Raw genomic sequence first — 26,916 nt, 5'->3', positions numbered from 1 at the left:
CATTTCATAAAATCATATTAATCTTAGGAAAAGGACCTTGAGGCAAAAATCTTTATCAGAAAAATTAGAATGGTAGGTTTTATGTGATCCATGTTTTATCGCGGTTTTAAAGAGTCCTTACCAGAGATGGAGCTTATCGAAGATGAAAAGATGAGCAATTCTACACTAATAACACCTAATAATATAGCTCTATGATTTAAACATTCAATGGGCCTGTGAGCTGGCTCAGTGTGTAAAGGTACTTGTCACACGCCTGATAACCAGGGTTCTATGCATTGGACTCACAGGACAGAAGGAGAGAATCAGCTCCTGTAAGTTGTCCTCTGACCTCCACATGTGTGTGTGTCATGGCACATGTGCTCCCACATATAAAAATAATACGTGTAATAAATTAATTAAGAGCACAATAATAGTTGAGACGTACATAAGCAGGTGGCCTTAACAACCTTTCTCAGCAACCGTTAGACTTACTGGATAAAAATGAAGACTGTAGGAAATTTGGACATGGGCTGGGTGGGTATCTCAGTTGGAATAGTATGTGCTTTACAAGCACAAGGACCAAGTCCAGTCCCCAGGGTATAGTGGAATGTGCTTGTAATTCCAATACTGGGAGCTTTTCTGAGACTCCCTAGCTAGGCAGTCTAGCCTAATTGGTGAGCGCCATGCCTGTCTCAAAGGAGTTGTATAGCTCCTGAATCGGTCCTTTGGCCTCCATTCACATGTCCATACAGGTGCACATGCACGTGCACACATACCTGTACTCCCCACATGCACACTTATGGAATGGGAGAAATCCACGGAGTCTGCTTTAAGGGCAAAGGAATTTATCTGGGGGTTAACTCACTACCACGGGAGATTTATCTTAGGGTCCGGGAAAGCTGAGCCATGTGCCATGCTGATTTGCCTAGTCCAAGATCTCAGCATCCAATACCACGAGGAGGCAAAGAGAGTTGCGTATGTGCATCCCAGGTCTTAAGGGTCCCCAGCAGCCACACCCCAGGGGCAGATACTTCAAGGTCATAGGTGGAACAGCTACCCACTACACATAAGTATAAACAAAATAAAATTATTTTTACAAATCTGATTGTTTCCATTACTGATTGCATTCTTAGAAAACACATAAAAGAAGCCTCAAAGGGAATTCATGCAACATAGACTATATTCTCAGGGAATTCAGTAACAACCAAAAAGCTTCCGTGCATTTGGAGATTGAAAGCTTTGTTGACATGAACAAATTCCTAAAACAGCATTGCTATTCAAAACTGATTCCAGATGGAACAGAAAACCCAAATAGTTGGGAAGGCTGAGACATGAGTGTTGAGAGTTTGAGGCCAGCCACGACAAATATCAAAGCCTCGTCTCACAGAAGGAAAGGGGACTGGAGCAGCGTGGGGGTGGCAGAGGTGGGCACTAAGAGCATTGGGTTAGTAACTTTATCTTTCCACAGAGGAAACAGTCGGGCCTGCCTGGAGGACTTTGCATGAATAAACATTCAAATAAAAGATGAATGCCAGTATTACAGAAAATTTCTCAGGTCCTAGAAAAACTAATAAGCATTTCTACTTTATTTTTTAGACTTTAATTATATTGGTGCCATCAAGTTAGGAAATCATCAGAAACAAAAAAGGGAACATGACAAGCCACTTCTGTGCATAGATATAAATGAAATATAAACAAAATAGCAGAAAACAAATGAACATTACTGATCACCAAAGACACATCATGACCACACTTATAATCATCTCAGAAAACATAGATGAAAACTTTACAAAATCCATTGAAAATCTAAGCACGCATGTAACAACTCAAGAAAACCCTTAGAAAACCACTAGTAGGAAAAATGCCCTTAACCTAGTGTGCAGTACTTTGCTATTCACGGCACCCGTTACGTTTACTGCTGAGATATGGAGGCAGTTTGTTTTAGGATTTTAAGCAAAATAAGGAGATATGCTGTAGCCACTTTTATTTGCTGTCCTGTTAGCAATCCTGAACAGTAAAGTAAATAAGGAAAAGAAAAGCTGTTTCACTACTTGGTGACTGACAGTGTAGAAAGCTGGAGACATTTTCTGGATAAATTATTAGAATGAGAAAAAGCATCTGGGCAACAAAGCTAAAAATGTATGAATTAAGCTACATCAAAATGTAGAATTTAGGTGCATTCAATAATCAACAGCGAAGAATCACTTTTGGAATGGTGGAAAACACATGCAAAGTAGCCTGTCTTGTGAGGAGTTAATATCCTGACTATATAAGGACCTACATCTCAACGAGAAACTCCTCCAATGCTGTTGAAAGATGGTGAAGATGGCTGCATGGAAAGATGAACACGTTCATGGAAAGGATTGTTCGGTGTGTAAAGGTGTCACTTCCCTGCAGAGTTATCTATGGCTTTGGTCAGCTCCCATTGAAATCACAACAGGTTGTGTTTGTGAGTAGGGGGTGTAAATGACAAACGTATTCAAAAATTCAAGTGGGGACTGCAAGGAGTCCAGAAAAAATGATGCCAGGCATGGTGACTCACACCTTAATCCCAACACTCAGCGGGTAGAGGCAGGTGGATTTCTGTGAGTTCAAAGCAAACACTCCTCACGGACTCTTGCTGTGGCTGAATGGATGAGGTGGCATGCTGTAGTAATTAAACTGATGTATTGCCCAGAACAAAATGTCTGTTAAATGACTTTTATACAGTTGATTACCATATAGGGGGGGGGGGAATGGATTCTTGCCTCATACCTATCAAAATCTATCAGCGCTAGGTTGGGAGGAAAAAGGACCGTGAATTTGAGACGAGCCTGGGATATATAGTGAGATTTTTTTTTTAAAAAAGAAGAATTATAGCTAAATATATTCAGACTTAAATATGAAATCTATAAATGACAAACCTTTAGTGCGTAACGGGGGAGGAATGCACATGAAAGCCAGTGAACAGTTCTGTGGAGTTGATTCTCCCCTTCCCCTTTCACGTCAGCTCTGGGATCAACTTCACTCCATCCCACCTGCACGGCACCTGCTGAGCCGTCTCTGCAGCCCTAAATGACAGAGCTTCAGAAAACTGTGTGTGTGTGTGTGTGTGTGTGTGGAGGGGTTCCTTTATGATCTAAGGGAAATGTTTTAACATAGAAAAGGCACAAAATAAGAAGAAAGTTACAAAATTGGGATGGCTAATATTTCAAGGTCTCTGTTCATCAAAAATATAATACAGTGAGGAACTAAAGGAGAAATTATACACTATAGCTCTCTTAGGTTTAAAATACAAAAACATAAAGAATTGTTGCAAACCGGTAAGAGGGCCAGGCCTGATGGCATCTAGAGTTGTGGTGGCAGTAGGATCACATGTTCAAAGCCATCGTCTGCCACATAGTGGGTTGAGAAGAGCCTGAGCTACATGCAATCCTGTCTCAAAAAAGATTAAAAAAAAAAAACAGTACGAGAAGGATAACCCCTACTAGCCTCCTAAACTGACTCTTTATCAATCTTTGAAACAGTAGGAGCAGTTATTTTAGAGAAGCATGAACAGCCTACAAATACAGGAAAAGATACCCAATCTTTTTGCTTCCGAGGAGATTGCAAATTGAAATCACAGTACCATTTACTACCCACAGGCCTAGCAAACGTTGAAGTATCTGGCAGTGAGGAGGGTTGGAGAGAGAGTGGAGTTTCAGGAGCTCTCCCACACAGCTGATGGGAAATTAGTGTGACTGCTTCGTAGAGCAAATGAGTTGGCAGTGGTTGCCAAAAGTGGAATGTACACAGCCATGCAACCAATTGCTGTGGGATGGTCTGTATGTCAAATGTGTTGCTGATTGGTCAATGAATAAATCACTGATTGGCAGTGGCCAGGCAGGAAGTATAGGCGGGACTAACAGAGAGGAAAATGGAGAGAACAGGAAGCTGGTGAAGGAGACACTGCCAGCCGCCATCAGGACAAGGAAGATGTAAAGTACCGGTAAGCCACAAGCCACGTGGCAAGGTATAGATTAATAGAAATGGATTAATTTAAGCTGTAAGAACAGTTAGCAAGAAGCCTGCCACAACCATACAGTTTGTAACCAATATAAGTCTCTGTGTTTACTTGATCGGGTTTGAGCGGCTTGGGACTGGCGGGTGAGAGAGATTTGTCCTGATTGTGGGCCAGGCAGGAAAACTCTAGCAACAACCAATAGTCCCAAACTTAAGAAATTCTCACATGTGGCCATCAAGCATCATGACATAGAAAACCTAGTAGCAACATTGTGAATAATAGGACCATATGGAAACAAACCATTATTCATTGTTCATCGGCAGTGGAGTGACCCATCTAAATTATAGGAAACTAAGCATGAAAGTACCATCAGGCAATGAAAAAAAATGTGTAAATTATAATTATCTATACACCCACATATATAAATTATAACAGTTTTTTCTTTTTTTATTTTATTTTTCTTTATTAAGAAATTTTCTACTCACTCCACACTATCCACAGATTCCCCCCTCCTCCTTCCTTCTACCCCCAGCTCTCTTTCCTAAGCCACCCCGCCTCCCCACATCCCCCAAATCGATGTCTCCCATGGGGAGTCAGCAGAGCGCCCCTCACTGAGCCTAGGCAGGTCCAAGGCCCTCCCCTCTGCACCAAGGCTGTACAAGGTGTCACACCACCTGTGGAGCCCCCATGGGACTAGACTAGGCCCTCTGGACACGGAAGACAGTTGTTTGGCTCGAAATTACAACAGTTTTGAGTGAAAGAAAGCAAGTTGCTGAACTTACATTTAGCCTCTGTAGGTTTTAAACATTTCTTCACAATGTCTCATTGTCCACCATTGTGAAAATAATAAAGCTAAGGAAATCATTAATACAAAGTCCAAGTTAGTGCCTACCAGGAGAAAAGGAGATATGGTAGGAGGAGGTCAAGGGGGAACCCGCAAGAAACTTCAAAGTGACTGTCATGTTGTTTTTCAGGCTGAATACTGGATAGATGGACATGATAACTTTTATAGTTTTATGGCTTTTAAAAGTATAGCACAAGCCGGGCGGTGGTGGCGCACGCCTTTAATCCCAGCACTCGGGAGGCAGAGGCAGGCAGATCTCTGTGAGTTCGAGGCCAGCCTGGTCTCCAAAGCGAGTTCCAGGAAAGGTGCAAAGCTACACAGAGAAACCCTGTCTCGAAAAACCAAAAAAAAAAAAAAAAAAGTATAGCATAAATTTTATACCCTCTTGAACTTAGTATGTAACCAAGGATGACCTTGGACTTCTGATCCTCCTGCTCATACCTTCTGAGTGCTGGGATTGCAGGAATACCACCACATCTGGTTTATGTGGTACTGGGGATCAAACCCAGGGCTTTATGCATGGTAGAGAAGCATTCTGCTGACTGAACTACATCCCTAGCCCAATGTCTGTTTTGGAGGCTTGAAATAGGATGCTATCTTTTTTTTATTAGTTTTATCTATTTATTTATTGTATTGGGTATGCATAGATTGCAGCACATATGTGAAGGTCAAATAATAGTTGTGGGAATCAGTTCTCCCCTTCTCCCGTGTGGCTCCTGGGTATCCCACACAGGTCATCAGGCTTGGTGGCAGTGCCTTTATCCGTCTGGCCTGCCTGAAATTGCAATTACTTGTTCAATCTTGACTTAAAGCAGTATTTTCAAGAATACTCCAGAATACTGTTAAGATTATTAAGGATTATTAATGCAGACCCTTATTTCAATAGTCAAGTAGTTATTTTAATGTTGTTTATTAAGCCTTTGATTTCATGGCTGTTAGTGTTCAGGATGTAGGTAAAGTAAATCTGTCTCATGTAGACTGCATGAATTAATGTCCCAGGTGCTGCTTTGGTATACCAACAAATCATGAAATGAAAATTAGTTGTAAAGGTGAATTAAACTACTGTTTTCTGTTTCCATTGGTTGTCTCCTACTTGTAATTCTCAAAAAATAAAAAGCTGAAAATAAAGCTAGAAAATTGTGTTCAAGCCACATGTTCTAGTCTAAGAATAGGCTCTGTAAACGCAGAGATGAATAAGACATAGCTGGCCTCTTCAGAAGCAAGAGTCTAATGAAGATGGGAAAGGAGTTCGACTCTGTGATCTAACATGGTCAGTGTGCGGGTGGGCATATGCACAAGGTCAGGGGGCCCTGGAGAGGCAGCGCTGACCAGTAGGGCGGTGAGAAACTCTTCACGGAGGAGACTCCAGAGGCCTGGGAAACAAGCAGGAGACATGTGTAAGACTGGTGGGAGAGGACAGGCCTGGGAAAGGTGTGTGCCCAGGTCTCCAGACCTAAGGGACATGATGTGCAACTGCTGTGCTCCTTGGAGGTAGGAGATGAGAGAGCCGCAGGCTGGGAGTGCATGTGCCTGTGTGGAACATGATGGTGTTCCTTTAGCTCCTGCTGTGTATGGATTATTAGCCCGTGAGAGCTACTAGGAGAAGGCCTTGCTCTCTAGGACCAGGGGTGGGTTAGAGGGGAGAACCTGCAGCACAGCATGGCTACTTGTCAGTGAAAGGAAAAGGAGCAGAGAGCAGGGGGAGGGAGGGGGGAAATTCAGAATTCCAACTGTGGTTTGCCCTAAGTAATTTGAGGGGAAATAGGTTAGATGTAGACTTTTCCCAGAATAAAATGGGTTGAAGGGTCCGTGGTTGCTAAGATATCCAAAACACAGTTTCTGAAGATACTGGTATTATCTTTATTATAATCAAATATTGACGGTCTTAAGGGAAAACGGATTTGTGTTCATGTGGTGTTAAAATACAGTGAGCAGAATATAAAAGTTTAATAGTGGTGAATGCCTGTAAGTCCAACATTTGAGGCTGAGGCAGCAAGATTGCAGGTTGAAGGCCAATCTGAGCTCCATCGTGGGTACCATTTAATAAATAATAAGTGGGGATGCAGTATTGATGAGGCACATAGCTGCACACAAGCTATACTTTCTATTCCAAGTGTCACATTTGATAATAAATTGTATAGACAGCAGACTTAAATATTCAAACTTATTGCTCATTAATATCCTGCCAAAATCTCAGACAGCAGTGTTATTTAACGGGAATTGGATGGACAGCATACAGTGTATATAAAGAGCCTCTATGGGAATTTTCAGAGGCTGTGGGTGTATATAACTCAGAAGTATGAGACCCTGGGTTTACTTGCCAGCTTAAAAAAACAGCGAGAGGCAGACTAAGCAAGGGCTATAGAATAGAATATTCTGTTCAATATAATTATGAAATTTTATTCACTTTGTGCACATGTACTATTTCAATGAACAATCTTGGGAATTGATGTTTCTTCTGCTTTCCAGAGAAATCACTAGAATTCCAACTTTTTTTTTCTGTACCTCGTAGTACATTATCATCTATCGTCACAGGTCTAGTGCTCACGGCTTGTATATAGACTTATACTTGTTTAAATCTGTTGGCCCTGACAGACCCTTAATGCCAAATGTTCTGCCTCAGTTTTTTTGTTGTTGTTTCAAGGCAGAGACTTATGTAGCCCAGGCTGGCTCAGATTAACTGGGTAGCTATAGACGACCTTGTACTCTTGATCCTGCTGCCTCCACCTCCTGAATGCTGGGATTACAGGCTTGCACCAGAGTAACCGGTCTGCCTTGCTTTTATTTGGAATATTCTAGCATTTAGACAATTGATTTGCTAACATGTGCAATCCATGTGCTCTTAGCATTGTCTCAGCCCTTTTTGTATTTTACCCTTCAAAAAAATTCCCCCAGTAGGAATTACCCTAATATCTTGCCAGAAATGACCCAGAAGCCTCAAAAAAGTGGGTGGGGACTCCCAATATATATAGATAACCAGAAGGCATTTACCCTGTCTCTTTAGCCCCATAACTTGGTAATGTGACTTTATGGTATAGGAAGGGAGGAACCGCAGGAATGAAGAAGCCGCAGGAGACGTCAAGAGCTTGGCTGGCTCTTTTCTGGGAGGCCCAGTCACACTGACTGCAGTGAAATTTGATTTGTACTTGAAAAGGTCTCATTTCCTTATTTTCTCCTTTGACACAGAAATCCCCTGCAAAGAAGCTGAGCCATGCAATTAGTAAATCTTTGGGCTGTGTCCCCTCCAGAGAACCCCCACATCCTGTTTTTCCTGAGCAACCAGAGAAACCACTTGACCTTGCACACATAGTGTAAGTATACAGCTGCATGGGTTGTGCTGAAATGGGGCTTTCTGCTGGGGACTTCAAGTGCTGATCTCGTTAAGCCATCGTGTACTACTCTGCATTCCTCAAGCCAAAATAGCGCAGCAGCCTCCAGAAGCACGAGTGCACCAAAGAACGTTTATGGGTGTAGAATTGGGTTCTCCACCACTGTTTGTGTGTCCTTCCTTCCTTGAGTGTGGCCGCCATTTCTGCTCTGTGGCCATGAAACCCATGGGGACTTAACTTAGATATTCACATGGCAAGGGAACGCAAGTCCACTGGGTTTCATCTTTTCAAACTTAAGGACACAGATCGACAAAAGGCAGCCCAGTGTAACAGCTCATGATCATTCTTTAGTGTAAGTTGTGAAGCCGTTTCTTCTACACATGTCTGCAGTTCATATGAGATGGATTTTTGTTGTATGGTGTGATATTGAATTAGTCACACACACACACACACACACACGCGCGCACACACACATGCACGTACGCACACCAATCTGCATTTTAACAATAACTTGCTTCCAAAGTCATTTTTTTGCATAATAATTCATTTCCCTCATGTTCTATTGTTAGTGCTGACATTGTCAAAATTAAAATTTCCAGAGCTGAGGAGATGTAGTTGAGTGTTCACATAGCATGTGCAGGCTCTGGGTTAGGCCTCTGATACTGCATAAATAAGAAAAAAGTTATTTCCAAACGTACACAGACTGATCTTTATTCTGTTCTTTGGCCACATTGGCTATCATCTCTTTGCCAGAAATCACCCTATCTCAGTTACCATAGAGACAGTAATGTGTCTTAGGACTCTCCTCTCTATTCTTGTCCTCTCTTGTTTCCTACAAATTTTGGGATCAGCTTATTGGATTCTTCTAGGAATTTTGTTCAGGTTTTTACTGATTTTTTTTGAACCCAAAGATCAAATTGAAGAGAACTGACATTTTTATAATACTAAATGTTCTATTCTGCAAACATGGTCTCTTTGACATTCACTTAAATGCCTTTTTTGTGCCTTTAAGTAAAGTTTTATGGTTTTGACCTAGAAAAGGTGTTATATATGTTAGATTAGTTTCTTTATTGAGATTTTGGAGTGGTTCATTTTTTTTGAGCGGGGGGGGGGGGGGGGGGGGGGGGAGCATCTTGTTATATAGTCCAACCTGACCTTCAGCCCTCTTCTAGCCTAGGCTACCCTTAGTCTTCTGAGTGTGGGGTTGGAGTGTCTCACTTGACCAGATTGATTCCTGAGAACTCTACATATTTTGTTGCAGTTACTAATAGTTTTTTTTCCTGCAAAAATTCTCAAAATATATTTAGTATTTCGTAAAAAACCTTAAGTATATAATTTCTGTGAATTTGGGAAATGTCTTATCATGCCAGTGGGCTCTTTTTGAATTATGTTTGTAAGCAGTTGCTTGCAGTATGTGGAAATATTGATGACTTTTGTATTTTAGTATACTGTGTACTTAGCTTTCTTAACTTGTTCATTGCTTCTAATAATTTGTATTGAAATTTCTCTTTAGAATTTTCTGTAAATAATTTTATCATCTACAAATAGTGATGGCTTTGTTTTTTTCTACTTTTAGACTTTCAGAAATTAATCATGTCTTTTTGGGGGCAAAAGGTTTTACTGTGATGACTAGAAACCTCCATGCAATACTGAATAGAAAGGGTGTAATAGGCATGCATGCACTCATTCATTCATTCATTCATTCATTCATTTATTTTCTGTATAGCCCTTACTGTCCTGGAACTCACTCTGTAGCCCAGGCTGGCCTCGAACTCACAGAGATCCGCCTGCCTCTGCCTCCTGAGTGCTGGGATCAAAGGCGTGTGCCACCACCGCCAGGCACAATAGGCCTTCTTATGTTATAGTAATCTCAAAGAGAATGCTTGTGGCTGTCACATAGTAGAGATGATGTAGGTTTTACAGATTTAATCAGGTTAATCAGCTTCCTTTTTTAATCTCTGTTTCCAGAGAGTGCTTCGTTTTGGTGATGAACAGATGCCAAATTGTGTCAGATTTTTCTGTTTTGAGATGATTGTATGATTTTCTTTTTCCCTTTAATTAATGTTGTGAATTACATTAGTTAGGGGGTAACTGTGTGTTTGTGATGCTCGGGATTAAACCCAGGACTTCCCACACATGAGGCAAGTGCTCTACCCCTGGGCTACATTCCCAGCCCTATTTTTAAGAAATCACTCTTACATTCCTGGAACAAACCTAAGTTGGCTATCCAAAGCACAGTTGAATTTTGTCTGGCAATGTTTTGTTAGGTTTTGGCACTGTTTATAAGTGAATCTGGACTTCAATTTTCCTTGCCCCCCCCCCACACACACACTTTTTTTTAATAACTAAGAAAGGCTTTATTCTAAGACAAAACAGTTAGCATTGCTATATAGCCAGATTTCATAGTGTGTGTTCATTTAAAAAACATCTTTGAATGGTATAAGTACGTGTCTTACCGGTGTGTATGTATGAGGACATATGCACATATGTGTGCCTGACTGTGGACAGCAGAGATCAATGTTGACTGTCTTTCTCAGTCGATTTCCCCTTCATTAGGTTTGAAGACAAGGTCTCTCACCCTAGAGCTCATTTAGCTAGACTAATCAGCCAATGAGCTTCAGAGACCCATCTGTCTCTTCCCCTGGCTCCACCACCTCTGGAGTTACAGATGCGGGCTGCCACACCCAGCTTTTCACATGGGTACTGGGGATCCAGGCTCAGGTTCTCATGGGTACATAGCAAGCAAGTGGTTTACCTACTGGGCCCTTTCCCTTGCCCCTCAGTGGGTTTTATAAGAGAAATATTGAGCTAGGGAGATGGCGCAGCTGGTAGAGTACTCTTTCTGCAAGCGTGTGGATCTGAGTTCGAACTCCAGAAACCATGTTAAACACTGAGCATGGTGGCTCACGCTTGTAGTCCTAGTGCTTGGAAGATCAAGACAGGTGGGTCCCTGGGGCTCACTAACCAGCCAGCCTAGCCTAATTGGCAAGACAGAGATCCTGTCTCCAAAAAGAACAATACCCAGGATTGACCTCTGACCTCTGCATGGATATAAACACATATAACACATACCCAAATAATAACTATAGTGACAATTTAAAAAACTGCTCAGATATCAGCTCAAAGCTAGAACTATTGAGGAACAGCTAAAACAGCTCAGCAGGTGAAGGCACTTGCCACCTGAGTTCGATTTCTGGGTCCAACATGGTGGAAAGAGAGAACCAAGTCTTCCAAGTTGTTTTTTGACCTCCACATACATGACCTGCACACATGCATCTCTCTTCTCTCCTCCGCAACACAAATAAACAAATTATTTTGTGTCTGCACTCAAGTGGAAATGCATGACAAAAAATAAGGCGATATAAGACAGGTAGACTTGAAGACCTCTTCTGGCTGGGTGGTGGCAGCCCACACCTTTAATCCCAGTACTCAGGAGGCAGAGGTAGGTGGATCTCTGAGTTCGAGGCCAGCCTGGTCTACAGAGTGAGTTCCAGGACAGCCAGGGCTGTTACACAGAGAAGCTCTGTCTTTAAAAGAAAAAAAAAAAAAAAAAAACCTCTTCTGTCCATTCTAATGCACTCTTGCTCAGCTTTCTAGAATTAAAGTAATTAGCAGGTGATTTTTACAAAGAATGGTAATATCAAGGAAAACTTCCAAAGAGTGGATTTGTATCCTCAGCAGCCAGGTTTCACAGACACTTGTGGTCCTAGGGAAACAGGGATCAAGGCTGGTTTTACTCATGATTGCCTAGGAACTCTCGCTTCCTCACCTCTCCATCTCCGTCAGCCTCCTGCATCGCGTGCTGTAGCTCCTCATTGATCACATTCTTGCTGAACTCAGCACGCACTTTAGGTTTATAAATGGCGTCTTCCTGGTGTCAACATCACCGAAGTGGGGGAAACTTTCAGGGTTTCTGTCTCCCTCAGACATTTTCTGAGTCATCTGTGTCGAAAAGTCACTATTAGTCACTTTTCCCGTCCTTCATCCATTTTGCTTATTATTTTCTCAACTTCTGTCTGGGGTCCAAGGTCCAGGGCTCTCACCGATGTCTTTAGTGCCCTGAGACTAGAGTTACAAACAGTTGTGAACCACTATGGGGGTGCTGGGAATCAAGCCAGGTACTCTGCAAGAGCAGCCAGTGCTCTTAACCACTGAACCGTCTCTCCAGCCCTGGTCACTGAACCCCATCCTCTTCCTGATGTGGCCATTTGAATTAATCTGTGTTCTCTGCTTTTCTCCATCACTGGTCCCTTTAATACGTTTATTCAGGAGCTGGTCATGCCTAGTCAGTCGGGGCTGCCAGAGCCCTGGCTTCTGTCTAGAAACCCTGGTGCAGTAGGACTTTTACAGAAGGTCAAGTATACCCTGAACCTTTATCCGAACTTCCAAAATAGGTGATTCATATGAATGCATAAAAACATATACAGAAGATAACCAGCAAACAGACATTAGTGGCTACCCCTCAGGAAACAAAAGGTAAAGTACATTCTGCCTAATTTGACGTGCCACTTCAGAATTAAATTTTAATTTTGTACCCTGTAACTGGTGTAGATCAGGGCCTTCATATTTATTTACTCTGTGTGTGTGTGTGTGTGTGTGTGATTGTGTGTGTCTGTGTGTGTGTCTGTGTCTGTGTGTGTTTGTGATTGTGTGTGTGTCTGTGTATGTGTGTGTGTCTGTCTGTGTGTGTGTCTGTGTGTGTTTGTGATTGTGTGTGTTTGTGTGTGTTTGTGATTGTGTGTGTGTCTGTGTATGTGTGTGTGTGTGTGTGTCTGTGTGTGTGTGTGTGTCTGTCTGTCCGTCTGTGTGCCTTGTGGAGGTCTAGGGTGATTTGGGGGAGTTGGTACTCTTCTTTTGGCACTTGCATCCTGGGGCGGGCATCGCGCAGGTACCTTTACCCACTTAACCACCTCACTAACGATAAATGTCTGTTAAAGATGTCTAAGATTGTACTTGAAAGAATAGCTTCCTTGTGTTAAGTATCCTTTAGCCGTGTGCCTTTGGCCGTCTTTGAACTAAATACCAAGGAGCTTAGGGATTTCTTTAAATCTCCTGAGAGTTTCTTGATGAACCAGTTTCATGATTTCTGATCAGTTTCACAATTGTCCCATTGTATTCAGAAGAACTCTCCTGTTTACTTTGAAGCTTTGGAAAACAATGTCTCATATTTGGCCTAATATGCAAACTAATTCCGTAACAAGATGTTTTTACCTTAGGGTCTGTCATTATCTCAGTGCCAAGCTAGGAAATGCACTCGTGAAGAATGGCATTTATGATGAAGCCAGAGTTGACTAGGAATTAGCTGTGGAGGGTGCTGTGTCCTGGTGGAAGAAGGCATTAGGACCAGAGCCATGATGCGCCAGAGCAGGCTGTCGGGGAGGCATGGGCTGCTGCAAGTTGATAGGCTTTATCCTGAATTGAAGATCTGTAGATGGGAAGACTTACCAAGTTTCCTATTTTTAAAAAAAATAAAAATAAAAACAAACAGAAACCCTACGGTCTATTATGTTGAAATGAGGAGCAGGACAAGAAAGAAAGAGGAAAGACCAGCTGAACAAGTGTTCCCGTGGACCAGGTGAGAAACCATGGTGCTTTGGACTCCTGTGGCCATAGATCTTAGAAAGACATTAGACGTCTTAGGTTTAGGGCTTAGAGGATGGCTCAGTGTATAAAGTGCTTGCTGTCTAAGCTTGAGGACCAGAATTCAGATCCCCAGACCCCACATAAAATCCAGGCGGGCCTAGCAGCTGCCTGTAATCCCAATACCCAGGAGGCATAGATAGGATCCCCAGGGCAAATGGGCTAGCTAGACTAGCTGGAACCGGTGAGCTCTGGGGTCAGCAAGAGACCTTGTCGGAATAAGTAAAGAGAACAGTGACCAAGGAAGGCATGTAATGTCAGTGTTGGGCCTCCATACACATGCACATGAGTGTACCCACACACACGTGAACACATACAAACATAGGTGCTCAAATAAATACATTCAGCTGGATGTGCTGGTTCACACCTTCAACCCTGGCACTTTGGAATCTGATGAAGTTTCCAGACCAGCCTGAGCTATAGAGTGAGACTCTGTTAAAATGAAAAAACACTAAACTAAACTTACATCTTACCAATATCACACAGCAAGGAATAAAATTGAAATTCCAAGCTTGAGGGTCAGAGGGTAAAGGTGCTTGCCACCAAGCTTGATGACTTGAATTTGGTTCCCAAAACCTGTATAGTTGGAGAGAAATAAAGTTTTCTTCTGACCTCTGTGTGTGTGTGTACGTGTGTGTGTGTGTGTGTGTGTGTGTGTGTGTGTGTACACATGCATGCACACACAATAAATTAATTAAAATAAAAAATAAAAAGACTGATCAGATGGTTCATTGGGTAGGGCTACCCACCTTGAAGTCTGTTTAATACTCAGGACCCACATGATGGAAGGAGAGAACCAATTGCCACACGTTTCTTCTAACATTCTCTGTGTGCCAGGCTGTGTCCCCCTTCCCCCCTCAAAATGAATAAAAATTAATGTCTTAGTCAGGGTTCCTATTGCTGTGAGAGACAGCATGACCTCAGCAACTCTAACAAGGTAAAAACATTTAATTGGGGTGGCTTACAGTTCAGAGGTTCAGTCTGTAATCATCATGGTAGGACACAGCAGCACCCAGGCAGACATGGCGCTGGAGAGGTAGCTGAGAGTTCTACATCTTGCACAAGCAACAGGAAGTGATCTGAGGCACTGGGTGGGATCTTGAGCTTAGGAGACCTCAAAGCCCGCCCCACCCCAGTGACACACTTCCTCCAACAAGGCCACACCTACTCCTTCAAGGCCACACCTCCTAATAGTGCCACTCTTTTGGGGGGCCATTTTCTTTCAAACCACCACAATTGCCCAACAAAAAATTGTCCAAGGTTGTTGTGGTAGCTCATGCCTGTAATCCTAGCACTTAAAAGACTGAGGCAGGAGGATTGCTGTGAGTTCTAGATCAGCCTACCTTATAGAGTGAGACTTTGTCATTTAAAAGGTATATGTAAGGCTAGGTGGAAAGATAGAAGCAGGAGGATCTCTATGAGTTCAAGCTCAGTCTGGTGTACACAGAAAGTCCCAAGTCAGCCAGGGTTACCTAGTGAGACTCTGTTTCAAAAAAAAAAAAAGAAGGTGTGTTAAGGTCTTAGCTGGTAAAGTGCCTCCCATATAAGCATGAGGACCTGAGTTTGGATTCTCCAAACCCACAAGCAGCCAGTCACAGTGACTTGTGCCTGTCACCAGCATGGGGGTGACAGGCACTTTCCTGAAGGTCATTGGCTACCCAGTCCGGCCAAATAGATGAGCTTCTGCTTCAGTGAGACCTTGTGTCAAAAAATTAAACCATAGGAAGACAGCTTGTGCCAACCCCTGGCCTGCCTACACATACACACACATACACACACATACACACACACACACACACACACACACACACACACACACACACACACACACAAATACACAAAATTTTACTTTTTACTGCTATTGCACGGCAAGATATAAAATTAAAATTCCAACCGAGGTGTGGTGGCATACTTCTATAATTCCAGCCCTTAGGAAGTGAAGTCAGGAGGGTCAGGAGTTCAAAACTACCCCCAGCTACCTTGTTTCCTGCAGCCAGCCTGAACTGCATGAGACTCTGTCTCAAAAAAAAAAAAATAAATAAATAAACAAAAAAATTCAAACCTGCGGTAGGAGTTTGGGCTGGAAATTTAAGCTGACTATGAGATAGAGTATATGTGACTGTCTCCTTGTTCGCACAGAATAGGGATTTGTTCAGGTCTGCAGATTCGGAGGTCGGGTGTTGCTGCTGGGGACAACCCGCGGTCTAGACCTTCGCTTATTTAACTTGCACAGCGACCCTTATGGTATAACTGTCACGAGCCTGCTGAAAAGCCAGGGACAGTCTTGGTGAGACTGAGTGACAGCCCTGTCATCACATAGGAACAGAGCAAGGTTGTTGGGGCTTGTGTCCAGACCCAGCCTTCCATTTCACCTGCTTCCTGTAGTGCTAAGAAGCCGTCGGCACAGAAACAGGGAGCCTTAAAGTGTAGCCCGAACCAGTGGCCAGTTCCAGAATCCAGAGGGAACCCTGGGTAACCGTAACTTGGTTGGTTAACAGTAGAAGGAAGCGATGGGATAAGACAGAAGGGAAGTGAAGACCTCGGTTTGCTTTCCTGTAAGTTGGTGAAAGCAGTCTATCAACTCCCTCAGGATATTCTTTAAGAACAATGCATGTGGAACACTTGGAAGAGGTTAGGATTTCCTAAGGAACTTAAAAGCTTTTAAAATCTTTTCCTCAAGTAAGTAGAATCATCACAAAAATATGTACTCCAGAATATGGTGATATTTTATTTGTATTAAAATGTTATTTGTATGTTAATAAATAAAGTTGCCCGGGGGTCAGAGCTATTAGCAAGCCATAGGAAAGCAGGGCAGTGGTGGCGTACGCTTGTAATTCCAGCACTTGGTAGGCAGAGCTGGGTAAGTCTCTGTGTGTTCAGGGATACAGCCATTATTGGATACACATGCCTTTAATCTTAATACCAATCATGGAAAACCTGGAGGCCTATACAGACAGGCCGTGAGGAGGCGGTCATGTGGTTGGGTTTACAACCAATGAGAAGGCAGGACAGGAACTCTATATAAAGACTTTAACACAGGGGTAGCTCTGGTTCGGAGAGGTAGGACCACCGCAGGAGGAAGGGTAAGGTTTTAGCTCTTAGCTCTGACCTCTTGGCTTTCTTCTTTGCATTGGTTCTGTGTTTCTTATTTAATAAGAAGGTTGGATACATCTACACCAGAAGGCTTTGGCTTACTCTCATCTGACTTCTAAGCGTGTGAAATAGTGCCCAGAGCAATGGAGGCATTTAAATATATTGAAGAATAAATGAATGAGTAACACAGTACATGCCTTTTTCTGTTACAAAAGTCCTAATGGTCATGTCCCTGCACGTCCCCAAAGCCTCCACTAGATGGCTATAATTCCTGATGTTCCTTGGGGGTAGGTTGAGAATATCAAGTAAACAAGGTTTCTAAAATCTCGGGGCTTGTATTCAAAACAAAATAATTTGTCTATCAGCTTTTCTTCTAAGTCTCTGAGAGAAATTAGTGTGTCTTTGATCAAAACATTTTTGTACAACTTGCAGCCCTTGATGCCTTTGATAAACCTTCTGCTGTTATAGTTCAGGCAATTTGCTCTCGCTCAGGGTCTAATTATCTAACCACACAGCCCTGAAACCTAATTTCTCTAATTAGAGGTTACTCGCCATTTCACTTCAGTTTGTGGCTATTTATTTCTGACAGAAAGCAAAACTAGCTGGTGTTGCTTCGTGTCTGTATTATTTTCATAATCCAGCAAGAAGAGCAGGGCCATACATCCTTCTGCGTGTAACTGGGGATCATTGCGTTTTTTAACAGGGCTGACATGCGCCCACCTACAAGAGAAAGCCAGCCGATGGTCCATAGTCTAGGAATGACTTTCCTGTTTTTCAACCATTCAAGATAAAGTAGTATATGTGGGCACACTTATGTACATGCATGTGAAGACCAGAGGTCAGTGTCAGGTGTGTGTTTTTAACTACTCTGTACCTTATTCTTTCTATTACATTTATTGACTTCGTGTGTAGGGGGAGTGAGTGTTTGTACACGCTAGCCACAGTGGGTCTGTGGAGGTCAGAGGAAATCTTATGAGAGTTGATTCTCTCTACCGTGTGGGTACTGGGCATTGACCCAAGGTCATCAGGCTTGGCAAGAAGTGTTCACCCACTGCGGCTTCTCACCAGGCTTCTACCTTATTTTTTGAGACAAGGTCGCTCGCTGAACCCGGAGCTTGTTCATTTGACCACCAGGCTTTAAGGATCCTCCTGTCTCTGCCTACCCAATGTTGCGGGCATGTACCACCTCTCACGGCTTCTTACATGGACTCAGCAGTTACTGTGCCAATTGAGCCACCTCCCCAGCCCTTAAAGATAAATCTTAATTTATCTTTAGATAAATTTTAGTAAAATTTAGTTTTATTAAATTATTTATAGAATAAAGAGAAGTTTTCGTAAAAAGAATATCTAACCAGGTGTAGTAGCTCATGACTGGAATCCAAGCAACCCGGAAATGAAATGAGGAGGATTGTGGAATGATTGAAGCCAGCTGTGGTGATGTAGGCCCGACTGTGATGTACAGATGCACAGAAGTCAGAGTGTTGGTGCATGTCTCCTCGGGTGCTCTCTACTTTATATACTGAGGCAAAGCCTCTTGCTGAACTGGGAACTTTCCAAATTGGATTGTTCAGCTAGCTAGTTTGCTCCAAGGGTCCATTGTCTTCAGCTCCCAAACACTGAGGTTACAGGTGAACCACCATACCCACCTGGTTTTTATGTGAATTCTGGGGTTTTTATCTCTAATCCTCATGCTTGCATGGCAAGCATTTTTCCCAAGCAGCCATCTCCCCAGTCCCATGATCTTTTTTTGTTTGTTTGTTTTTGTTTTTGTTTCTCAAGACAGGATTTCTCTGTGTAGTTTTGGTGCCTGTCCTGGAGCTCACTCTGTAGACCAGGCTGGCCTTGAACTCACAGAGATCCGCCTGGCTCTGCCTCCTGAGTGCTGGGATTAAAGGCGTGTGCCACTGCCGCCCGGCCATCCCCCCATGATCTTCTTGAGCCTCTGATCATACACTCTCTACCTGTCAACTGCTGGCTTTACAGGCGTGGACCACCATACCTCGTTCATGTAGTGCTGGGAATCAAACAGTACTTCGTTTCTAAGCACTCTGCTGACAGGGTGGTATTCACAGCCACTGTATCTTGTTTATAGCTGTTTTCAGTTACAGTGGCAGGATAGAGTTGGTGTAACTGACACAACCCTAACCCTAACATTCATTGTCTGATTCTTCATAGAAAAATCTTGCCAACCTCTGCTTTTAAGGAAGCATGAATGAAAACTGACATTTTTTTTTTTTTTTTGGTGTTTTTGTTTTTGTTTTTTTTTGGTTTTTCCAGACAGGGTTTCTCTGTGTAGCTTTGCGCCTTTCCTGGGATCTCACTCTGTAGCCCAGGCTGGCCTAGAACTCACAGAGATCCGCCTGGCTCTGCCTCCCAAGTGCTGGAATTAAAGGCGTGCACCACCACCGCCCGGCGAAAACTGACGATTTTGAATACCTTGTGCTTCTTCATCTTCTTCTTTCTGAACGCTTATGACTTTTGGTTCTATGGTGCAGGTCGACTTTCCCAATTAACAGAAGTCTTACATTTTGCTCTAATGATTTTGAAAATGGTGCCCTTGGTAGCACGATTTGGAACTCAACAGTGCTCCATCAAGCACCCAAAATTTCAGGCTTATACCATTTGACCTGTTTGTAACATGAATCTTTTTTTTTTGGTTTTTCGAGACAGGGTTTCTCTGTGTAGCTTTGCTCCTTTCCTGGAACTCGCTTTGGAGACCAGGCTGGCCTCGAACTCACAGAGATCCGCCTGGCTCTGCCTCCCGAGTGCTGGGATTAAAGGCGTGCGCCACCACCGCCCGGCAATGTAACATGAATCTTAAAAGGTCTCATTAATAAAAACAAATTTGGAGCTGGGTATTGGGGTGAATGCTGGAAGATCAGAAAAGCAGAACAAGCCACAGCCACCTTGCCTTGCCAATTCCTCAGCTGATTCTGTTTCCTCAGACTGGAGTCCTATTCCAGAATGAATCTCAGCTGAACTGTTGCTCCAAAGCCTAAAAGCTTAACTAACTCCAGCTCCTGGTTTTCACGCCTTTATATACCTTTCTGGTTTCTGCCATCACTTCCAGGTGTGAGTCACCATGCCTGGTTGTTTCCAGTGTGGCTTTGAACTCACAGAGATCCAGAGGATCTCTGCCTCTGGAATGCTAGGATTAAAGGTGTGTGCTACCACTGCCTAACCTCTATGTTTAATGTTATGACTGTTCTGTTCTCTGACCCCAGATAAGTTTATTAGGGTGCACAATATTTTGGGGAACACAATATCACCACACCTGTTGGAAGAAGAAAAGTTGCTTTTAATTCCCCCTTTCATACAGCCTATAGTGGACAGCTGGCATGACATGACTCTCAGGCCACAGCACAGCTGATTCTGACCTGTCTCCGAAGCGTTGAGATGGCTTTGAAGACCTAGCAGTTCATACAGGGCTCGTTAGAGGCTGAGCTCCAGACAGTCCTGTCCTGGCAGCTGATCAGGCTGAAGGTCCCTAAATCATTGTCTTCCAAGTTTAGAGTTGGCCCCAAAACTCTACCTTCCCAACAAGACTGAACGCAGAAGATAGTGAACTAGCATAGTCCTAGAAATAGGAGGGAGATTTTGCCTGAGTGTGTGTGTGTGTGTGTGTGTGTGTGTGTGTGTGTGTGTGTATGGGGGTGGAGGAACCTGCATACGCTCACAAACCCACACCTGCGAGTGTGTATCTGTGTTACTTCTGTGTGTGTGTGTGTGTGTATGTGTCTGTGTCTGTGTCTGTGTGTATGTGTAACAGAGAGATGGCCGCATGAACAGCAAAGTATTCATTGTGGTGTGTTAAGGAGACCCAACTTTATGTAATACATACAGTAAAACTAAGAGCTGCCAAGTAGCCGGGTCTCACCCTGCTCTTGGGATCTTCTCAGATATTAACACCGGATCACACAAAACCATCTACTTTTAAACTCTACATCTCACATGGCCACAAATTATGCCTTGGCTTCTTAAAAAACTTCTTTTGACATTTAATTTTTTTAAAAAATTTTATGTGTGTGGGTGTTTACCTGCATGCATGTCTGCACACACATGCATGACGTGCACTCAGAGGCCAGAAGAAGAGGGGTTAGGTCCCTTGAAACTAGAGTTACAGAAGATTGTCAGCTGCCATACGGGTGCTGGGAATTGAACCTGGGTATTCTGGGAGAGCAGCCAATGCTTTTAACTGCTGAGTAATCTCTCCAACCTTTTGCTTTCTCTTTTCAAGTGTGTGTGTTATACACACCTGCATATGGGTGTGTGCATGTAGGTATGTGTGTGTGTGTGTGTGTGTGTGTGTGTGTGTGTGTGTGTGTGTGCATGTGGAGAGTAGAGGTTAATGCCAGGTGTCTTCCTGAGTTGTTCTATGACCTTGATTTTGAGTCCACGTTTCACATTGAACTTGGAGCTCACTAGTTCAGCTGGACTGGTTGGTTAGGGAGCTCCAGGGATCTGCCTATCTCCTGGTCCACCCCCAGGACTGGGGTTACGGAAGTGCTGTTGTGCTCAGTTTTTTACATGAGTGCTGGGAATCTGAACTAAGTTCCCCATAACTGGGGGATCCAAAGCCACCTTTTGGCCTCTGTGGGTACTCTACACCCATGGTATACAGACATCCATATACCCATACACACAAAATTAAATAAAAAATAATTTTAAAACTCATTATCATCTTAAAGAATTTTAAGTAGTTCATAAGTAAAGAATATTTACATACCATAAAATTTGCTCACTTTGGCAAGTCACATTACTTTTCCTAAATTTATATCATTTTATAACCATCACTACCATCTGGTTTTAGATATTTCCATCATCCAAAAAAAGTTTCTGTCATTTATTATAAATTGTGGCTCACAGTTCCAGCCCTGCCTTAGTTACTTTTCTATCACTGCAAAGAGACAACATAATTGAGGAAACATACAGAAGAAAGACCTTATTGGGGCTCACGGTCCCAGAGGATTAGAGTCCATGACCATCATGGCAGAAGGCAGGCAGGCAGCTATAGAGCTGGAGCAGAGGTGGAGAGCTCACATCTCATTTGCAAGCACACAGCAGAAACGGGGGCTAGCTGGGAATGGTGTGGGCTTTTGAAACCTCAAAGCCCACCCCCACTGACACACCTCCTCCAACAAGGCCACACCTCCTAATCCTTCCTAAACAGTTCTACCAACTGAGGACCAAGCATTCAAACATATGAGCCTCTGGGGGCCGTACTCATTCAAACCACCACAAGCCCCAAGGCCACACCTCCTAATCCTTCCCAAACAGTTCTACCAACTGAGGACCAAGCATTCAAACATATGAGCCTCTGGGGGCCATCCTCATTCAAACCACCCCAAGCCCCAAGACAACTCCCAGTCTATAGTAGTTCCTCTTACCCATTGAGAGTACATTCCAAGTCCCCCGGTGGGTGCCAGAAACTGCAGCAAGTATAAGTCACTTATATGTCTGTGTATGTGTGCCTATGCATGTGTATGTGCATTTCACATGTATGGATGTGTGTGCTTAAGGACTGGGGAGATAGCTTGGTGGGTAAAGTATTTGCTGGCAAGCGTGACAGTCTGGATTCTCAGAACCCAAATAAAAAGCCAGAGGCAGTAGCACAAGTGTCTATATATAGTGCCAGCATGCTATATCCAGAGAGCTGGATAGAGACATGGCCGGATGATTGTGGGCCAGCCAGCTTAATACATGCAACAGTGAACAAGAACAGAGATCCCAACTCAAACAGGGCAAGACACACACACACACACACACACACACTCACTAAAAGTAACCTACATTTAAAACTGTTCTTTTTAGGAGGAAGAAATTTGAGGAAAGGGAAGAGAATAGGGTGTAAGGGGAGAGGCATGTTCAATATACAACATACATTTGTAAGAAAAAAAATAATTCAAGGTTTTCTCTTTAATTATTTGTGTGTGATTTGCCAGTGCAGGCATGTGGACGCCAGGCACACATGTGGAGGCCACCTGTTGCAGGGTGGGTCCTCTCTTCTCACAGTTGTGTGGCTTCTGGAAATGAACTCAGGTTGTCAAGTTAGCACAGCCAGTGCTTTACCAGCTTAATCATCTCATCAGCCTGGAAAAAAAATTTTAATTAAAATTTAAAAAAATATTAAAAGAACTGTTCTTTTGGGGTGCTCTTTGGTTCACCCGTCAGAAACCTGAGTCTTCTCTGAAGGATTGCCCTTAAAAACTTTAGCCTCAAATAATCTCCTCAGTAAACTTCCAAGGAACCCGAGCTTTCCCCCCAAACCAGAAAAATGCAAACTGGTGTGAATAAGAAGTAAAATAAACCATGGTCAAGTCCCACAAAGAGTCTGGGTTGTCAAATATAAACTCAGAAAGTGTTGCAAAGGGTTTAAAATAAAACTGTAAAAGTAGCAGAAAACTTGGAGAAATCAAACCAAACTACTACGAACAGAAAAAGTACTAGAAACCTCAATAAGAGAAAATAACCATCAACAAGGAGAGAATTAATGCACTGACAGATGAACCCAGAGTATTAGAATATAGAATGCTGAGACAGAGATGGAGACGGAGAGCTGGAGTTCTGGCTTCCAAGTTAAAGAAAGTAGCCAGGTGGTGGTGGCACACGCCTTTAATCCCAGCACTCGGGAGGCAGAGCCAGGTGAATCTCTGTGAGTTCGAGGCCAGCCTGGACTACCAAGTGAGTTCCAGGAAAGGCACAAAGCTACACAGAGAAACCCTGTCTTGAAAAACCAAAAAAAAAAAAATAAAAAATAAAAAAAGAAAGTCATCGGAGGATTAGCCTTCCAGAAACACAAAATGAAGTTAGAGGTAAAACAGTGGCAGATGTCAGCAAATTCCAGTGATTCTTTTCAAAGAAGAGCTGGGCGCACTGGATGTACTGTAGAGCCGCTTGGAGGGTCTGCAGCGGTAACCCTGCTTTAAAGAAGCAGAGGTGCAAGGATTACCGCATGTTCAAGGCCAGCCTGGACCACATAGCAAGACCCTGTCTTAGAAATAAAAGGGTTTGGGGGCTGGAGAGATGACTCGGTAGTTATGAGCACTTGTTTCTCTTGCAGAGGACCATTACCCCAGTTCCAGGGGGTCTGATGGCCTCCTCTGACCTCCACAGGTACCAGGGGGGGTCAGAGAGTGTTTCAACTTTGGAAATACAAATTTGGGAATTGTCAACCTATAGATGATATTTCGTACAGAAGAGAAAACAGAAGGATCAAAAACTATTACTAGTTTATTATGTCTTTGGATAATTAATAGACTTTTGACTGTTTTTTTCTAATGTGTAGCATGAAGGCAATTCCAAACACCTGAAACTTTGGTATTCTTGGATGCCCTCTTTGATAGTATTGAGCTTGGTCAACGGTGGTATTCTGTATGATAAAGATTCTTTAATAGAGATGAGCTTTCTTCACTGTCTGTCCTGGAACTCACTATGAAGACCAGGCTGGCCTTGAACTCACAGAGATCCCCTGTCTCTGCTGTCCTGAGTGCTGGGACTAAAGATATGCACCACCATGCCCATCTGGAATGGTTTTTCTAAATATCTTTGTGTGCTTAAAAATATTACCAACATGATGAGAGAAGGTCTCTACATTGCCATTATATCAAGCCTGCTTATTGGGTGCAGAATGAGTGAATTCAGTCTTTACGAATGCATTGGATGATTGTAGGAGTGTGCCAGCTGGCTTAGTGTTATGGAGGAGGCTGCTGTCAATTTTCTGTCGAGGATATTAGATGTGGAAGAGCAGCTTTTATCCAGTCTGTGCAGAAACGAAGATGACACCTTGTGGGTAATTGTCTGCTGACTCAGAGAACCCATGGTGACAGCCAAGGTCCTGATGTCAGGGAGGTAAAGACTGGACAAAACCGAGTCACGCTGAGACTTTAACATTTTGTGACTGATGTGGATGGAAGGACAGAAACGGAACATAGAATGAGTACTAATAAGCTTTTCCCTTTCTAATGTCAAGGTAAACTTTCCATAAAATTTTAGTGTGTATTTGTTCATTGTGTGTTTGTGTATGTTCATTGTGTGTGTTTACTGTGTATGTTCAGTGTGTGTGTGTGTGTGTGTGTGTGTGTGTGTGTGTGTGTGTGTGTGTGTGTGTGTGTGTGTTCAGTGCACATGTGGAGGTCAGGACAACCTGGGGGGTCAGTCCTTGCCTTCCACCTTGTCTGAGATAGGGTTTCCGCTGCTGTTCACTGCTGCATATGCCGGGCCCATTGGCTTCTGAGCTTCCAGATAGTCTCCTGCTCCACCTCTCCTCCCTGGCTAGGAGGACCCTGGTGTCACAGACATCTGTGTACCTGCCTCCAGCTTTTTATGTGGGTTCTGGGGATGCAAAATCAAGTCCTCAGGCCTGCACAGCAAACATTTAACCGCTGAGGCTCCTCTCCAGCCCGTGATACGTCCTTGTCTTTTTATTTAGTTATTTTTTTCTTTTCTAAAAATTGTATGTGGCCAGGGTAGAGAGCTGGTGCAGCAGTTAAGAGCTCAGGCTGCTCTTGCAGAGGACCTGAGTTCAGTTCTCTACACTCACATCAGGTAGCTCACAACTGCTTAGAACTCCAGCTCCAGGAGATCCAATGACCTCTTCAGGCTTCCATGGGCACTTGCATGCATGTACACACACACACACACACACACACACACACACACACACACACACACACACACACATTCTTTTTTAAAAACTGTGTTTGGCATGGGGTAGGGAGACAGAGAAGTTAGTTCAGCAAGCCTGAGGATGAGTTTCATTTCCAGAATTCATGTGAAAATGCTGGACTTGGTCATTCACACTTGTAATCTCAGTGCTGGTGAGTCAGAGACAGGCGGATCTCTGGACCATGCTGGACAGCAGGTCTGGCCTAATTGACAAGTTCTAGATCAGTGAGGGACCTTTCTGAAGGTGACACCTGAGGTTGATCTTTGGCTTCACCAACATACATACACACACACACACACACACACACACACACACACATGCACACACAGAGGAACCCTCATACACATACATAGGAACACAAATAGTTTGGGGGTCAGTGAGAAACCTTGTCTCAAAAACAAAACAATCCAAAGTGAATAGCTCCTGAAGACTGAGACCTGAGATGGTTCTCTGACCTCCACATACATGTACACACACACACACACACACACACACACACACACACACACACACACACACACACACACACGTGCACCTGCACAAACACAAACATACCCACATACCTATACACACAAAAATTTAAGTAAAACTTCCACAATAGAAATACGGTGAGGAGCCACCCCCACAAACAGCAGTCTTCCCCAAGCAATATTTCCAAAGGGGGACTTGAGCGTGAACCTCAAGTCAGGTTTCTAACGGTTAAGGTGGTCCTCGGGGCAGATCCGAGGGAAAGGGACTGTGGTACCACAGGTTTCAGTCTTTAAAGGAAAACACATCCTAAAGTTCCTTCCCCTCTGCTTCCTGTGAGTCTGTGTGTGTATTTTCCCCCCCGCTGGGGGCAGAGAAATAGGGACAGTGGAGACCTTGAGTGACCTGCTGCTGCTGGACAAACTCTATTCTGGGCCCTGTAGGCCACACCAACATGTATGTGTGTGTCTGAACTCTGACCTGGACACCGGGCGAGAGAGAGGGAGCTGTAAATCTGAACGTTGGTTATGTTTTGTCGGGCTAAGCATTGAGTGAATATCTGAACAGAAACCAAACTGGCCTACGTTGAAATAAGTGTTACATCTGAAGTCCGGGGTTACATGTCATCCAGCTTTGGTTTTAGCTTTTCCATGTCCCTTGCATTTCCATTGGAATCAGCCCACTGGGTTCTGCAAAAAAGGACACCTATGACGTTGATAAGAGATGCATTCCATCCATAGGTCAGTGCAGGGAGGTTTTTACTTTCGAATTTTCCAACTCATGGACGAGAGGCATCTCTCCATTTATTTAGATTGTCTTTAATTTATAGTTTTAGGAATGCAAGTCTTACACTTTGGTGAAGTTTATCATGGGTATTTTATTTTTTTAGTGCTATTGTGAATGAATTTGTTTTCTA

At 43.3% G+C, this 26,916-nt stretch overlaps 1 protein-coding gene across 12 annotated transcripts in view; it reads left to right on the top strand.

Moving 5' to 3' along the window:
* Window positions 1-26,916, top strand: part of Dtnb (dystrobrevin beta) — a 193,176-nt gene that overhangs the window by 79,243 nt on the left and 87,017 nt on the right. For all 12 annotated transcript variants that reach the window (XM_052746026.1, XM_052746036.1, XM_052746038.1 and 9 more), the window contains exon 8: window positions 7,992-8,116. In XM_052746026.1, the coding sequence (XP_052601986.1) occupies window positions 7,992-8,116 (125 nt within the window). The remainder of the gene's footprint in view (window positions 1-7,991; window positions 8,117-26,916) is intronic.

The sequence above is a fragment of the Peromyscus californicus genome, unplaced genomic scaffold (assembly GCF_007827085.1).
Source record: "Peromyscus californicus insignis strain IS unplaced genomic scaffold, ASM782708v3 Scaffold_1__1_contigs__length_55948999, whole genome shotgun sequence".
Lineage (NCBI taxonomy): Eukaryota > Metazoa > Chordata > Mammalia > Rodentia > Cricetidae > Peromyscus > Peromyscus californicus.
The sequence above is the reverse complement of the archived record's forward strand: the minus strand, read 5'-3'. Positions and strand labels throughout refer to the sequence as shown.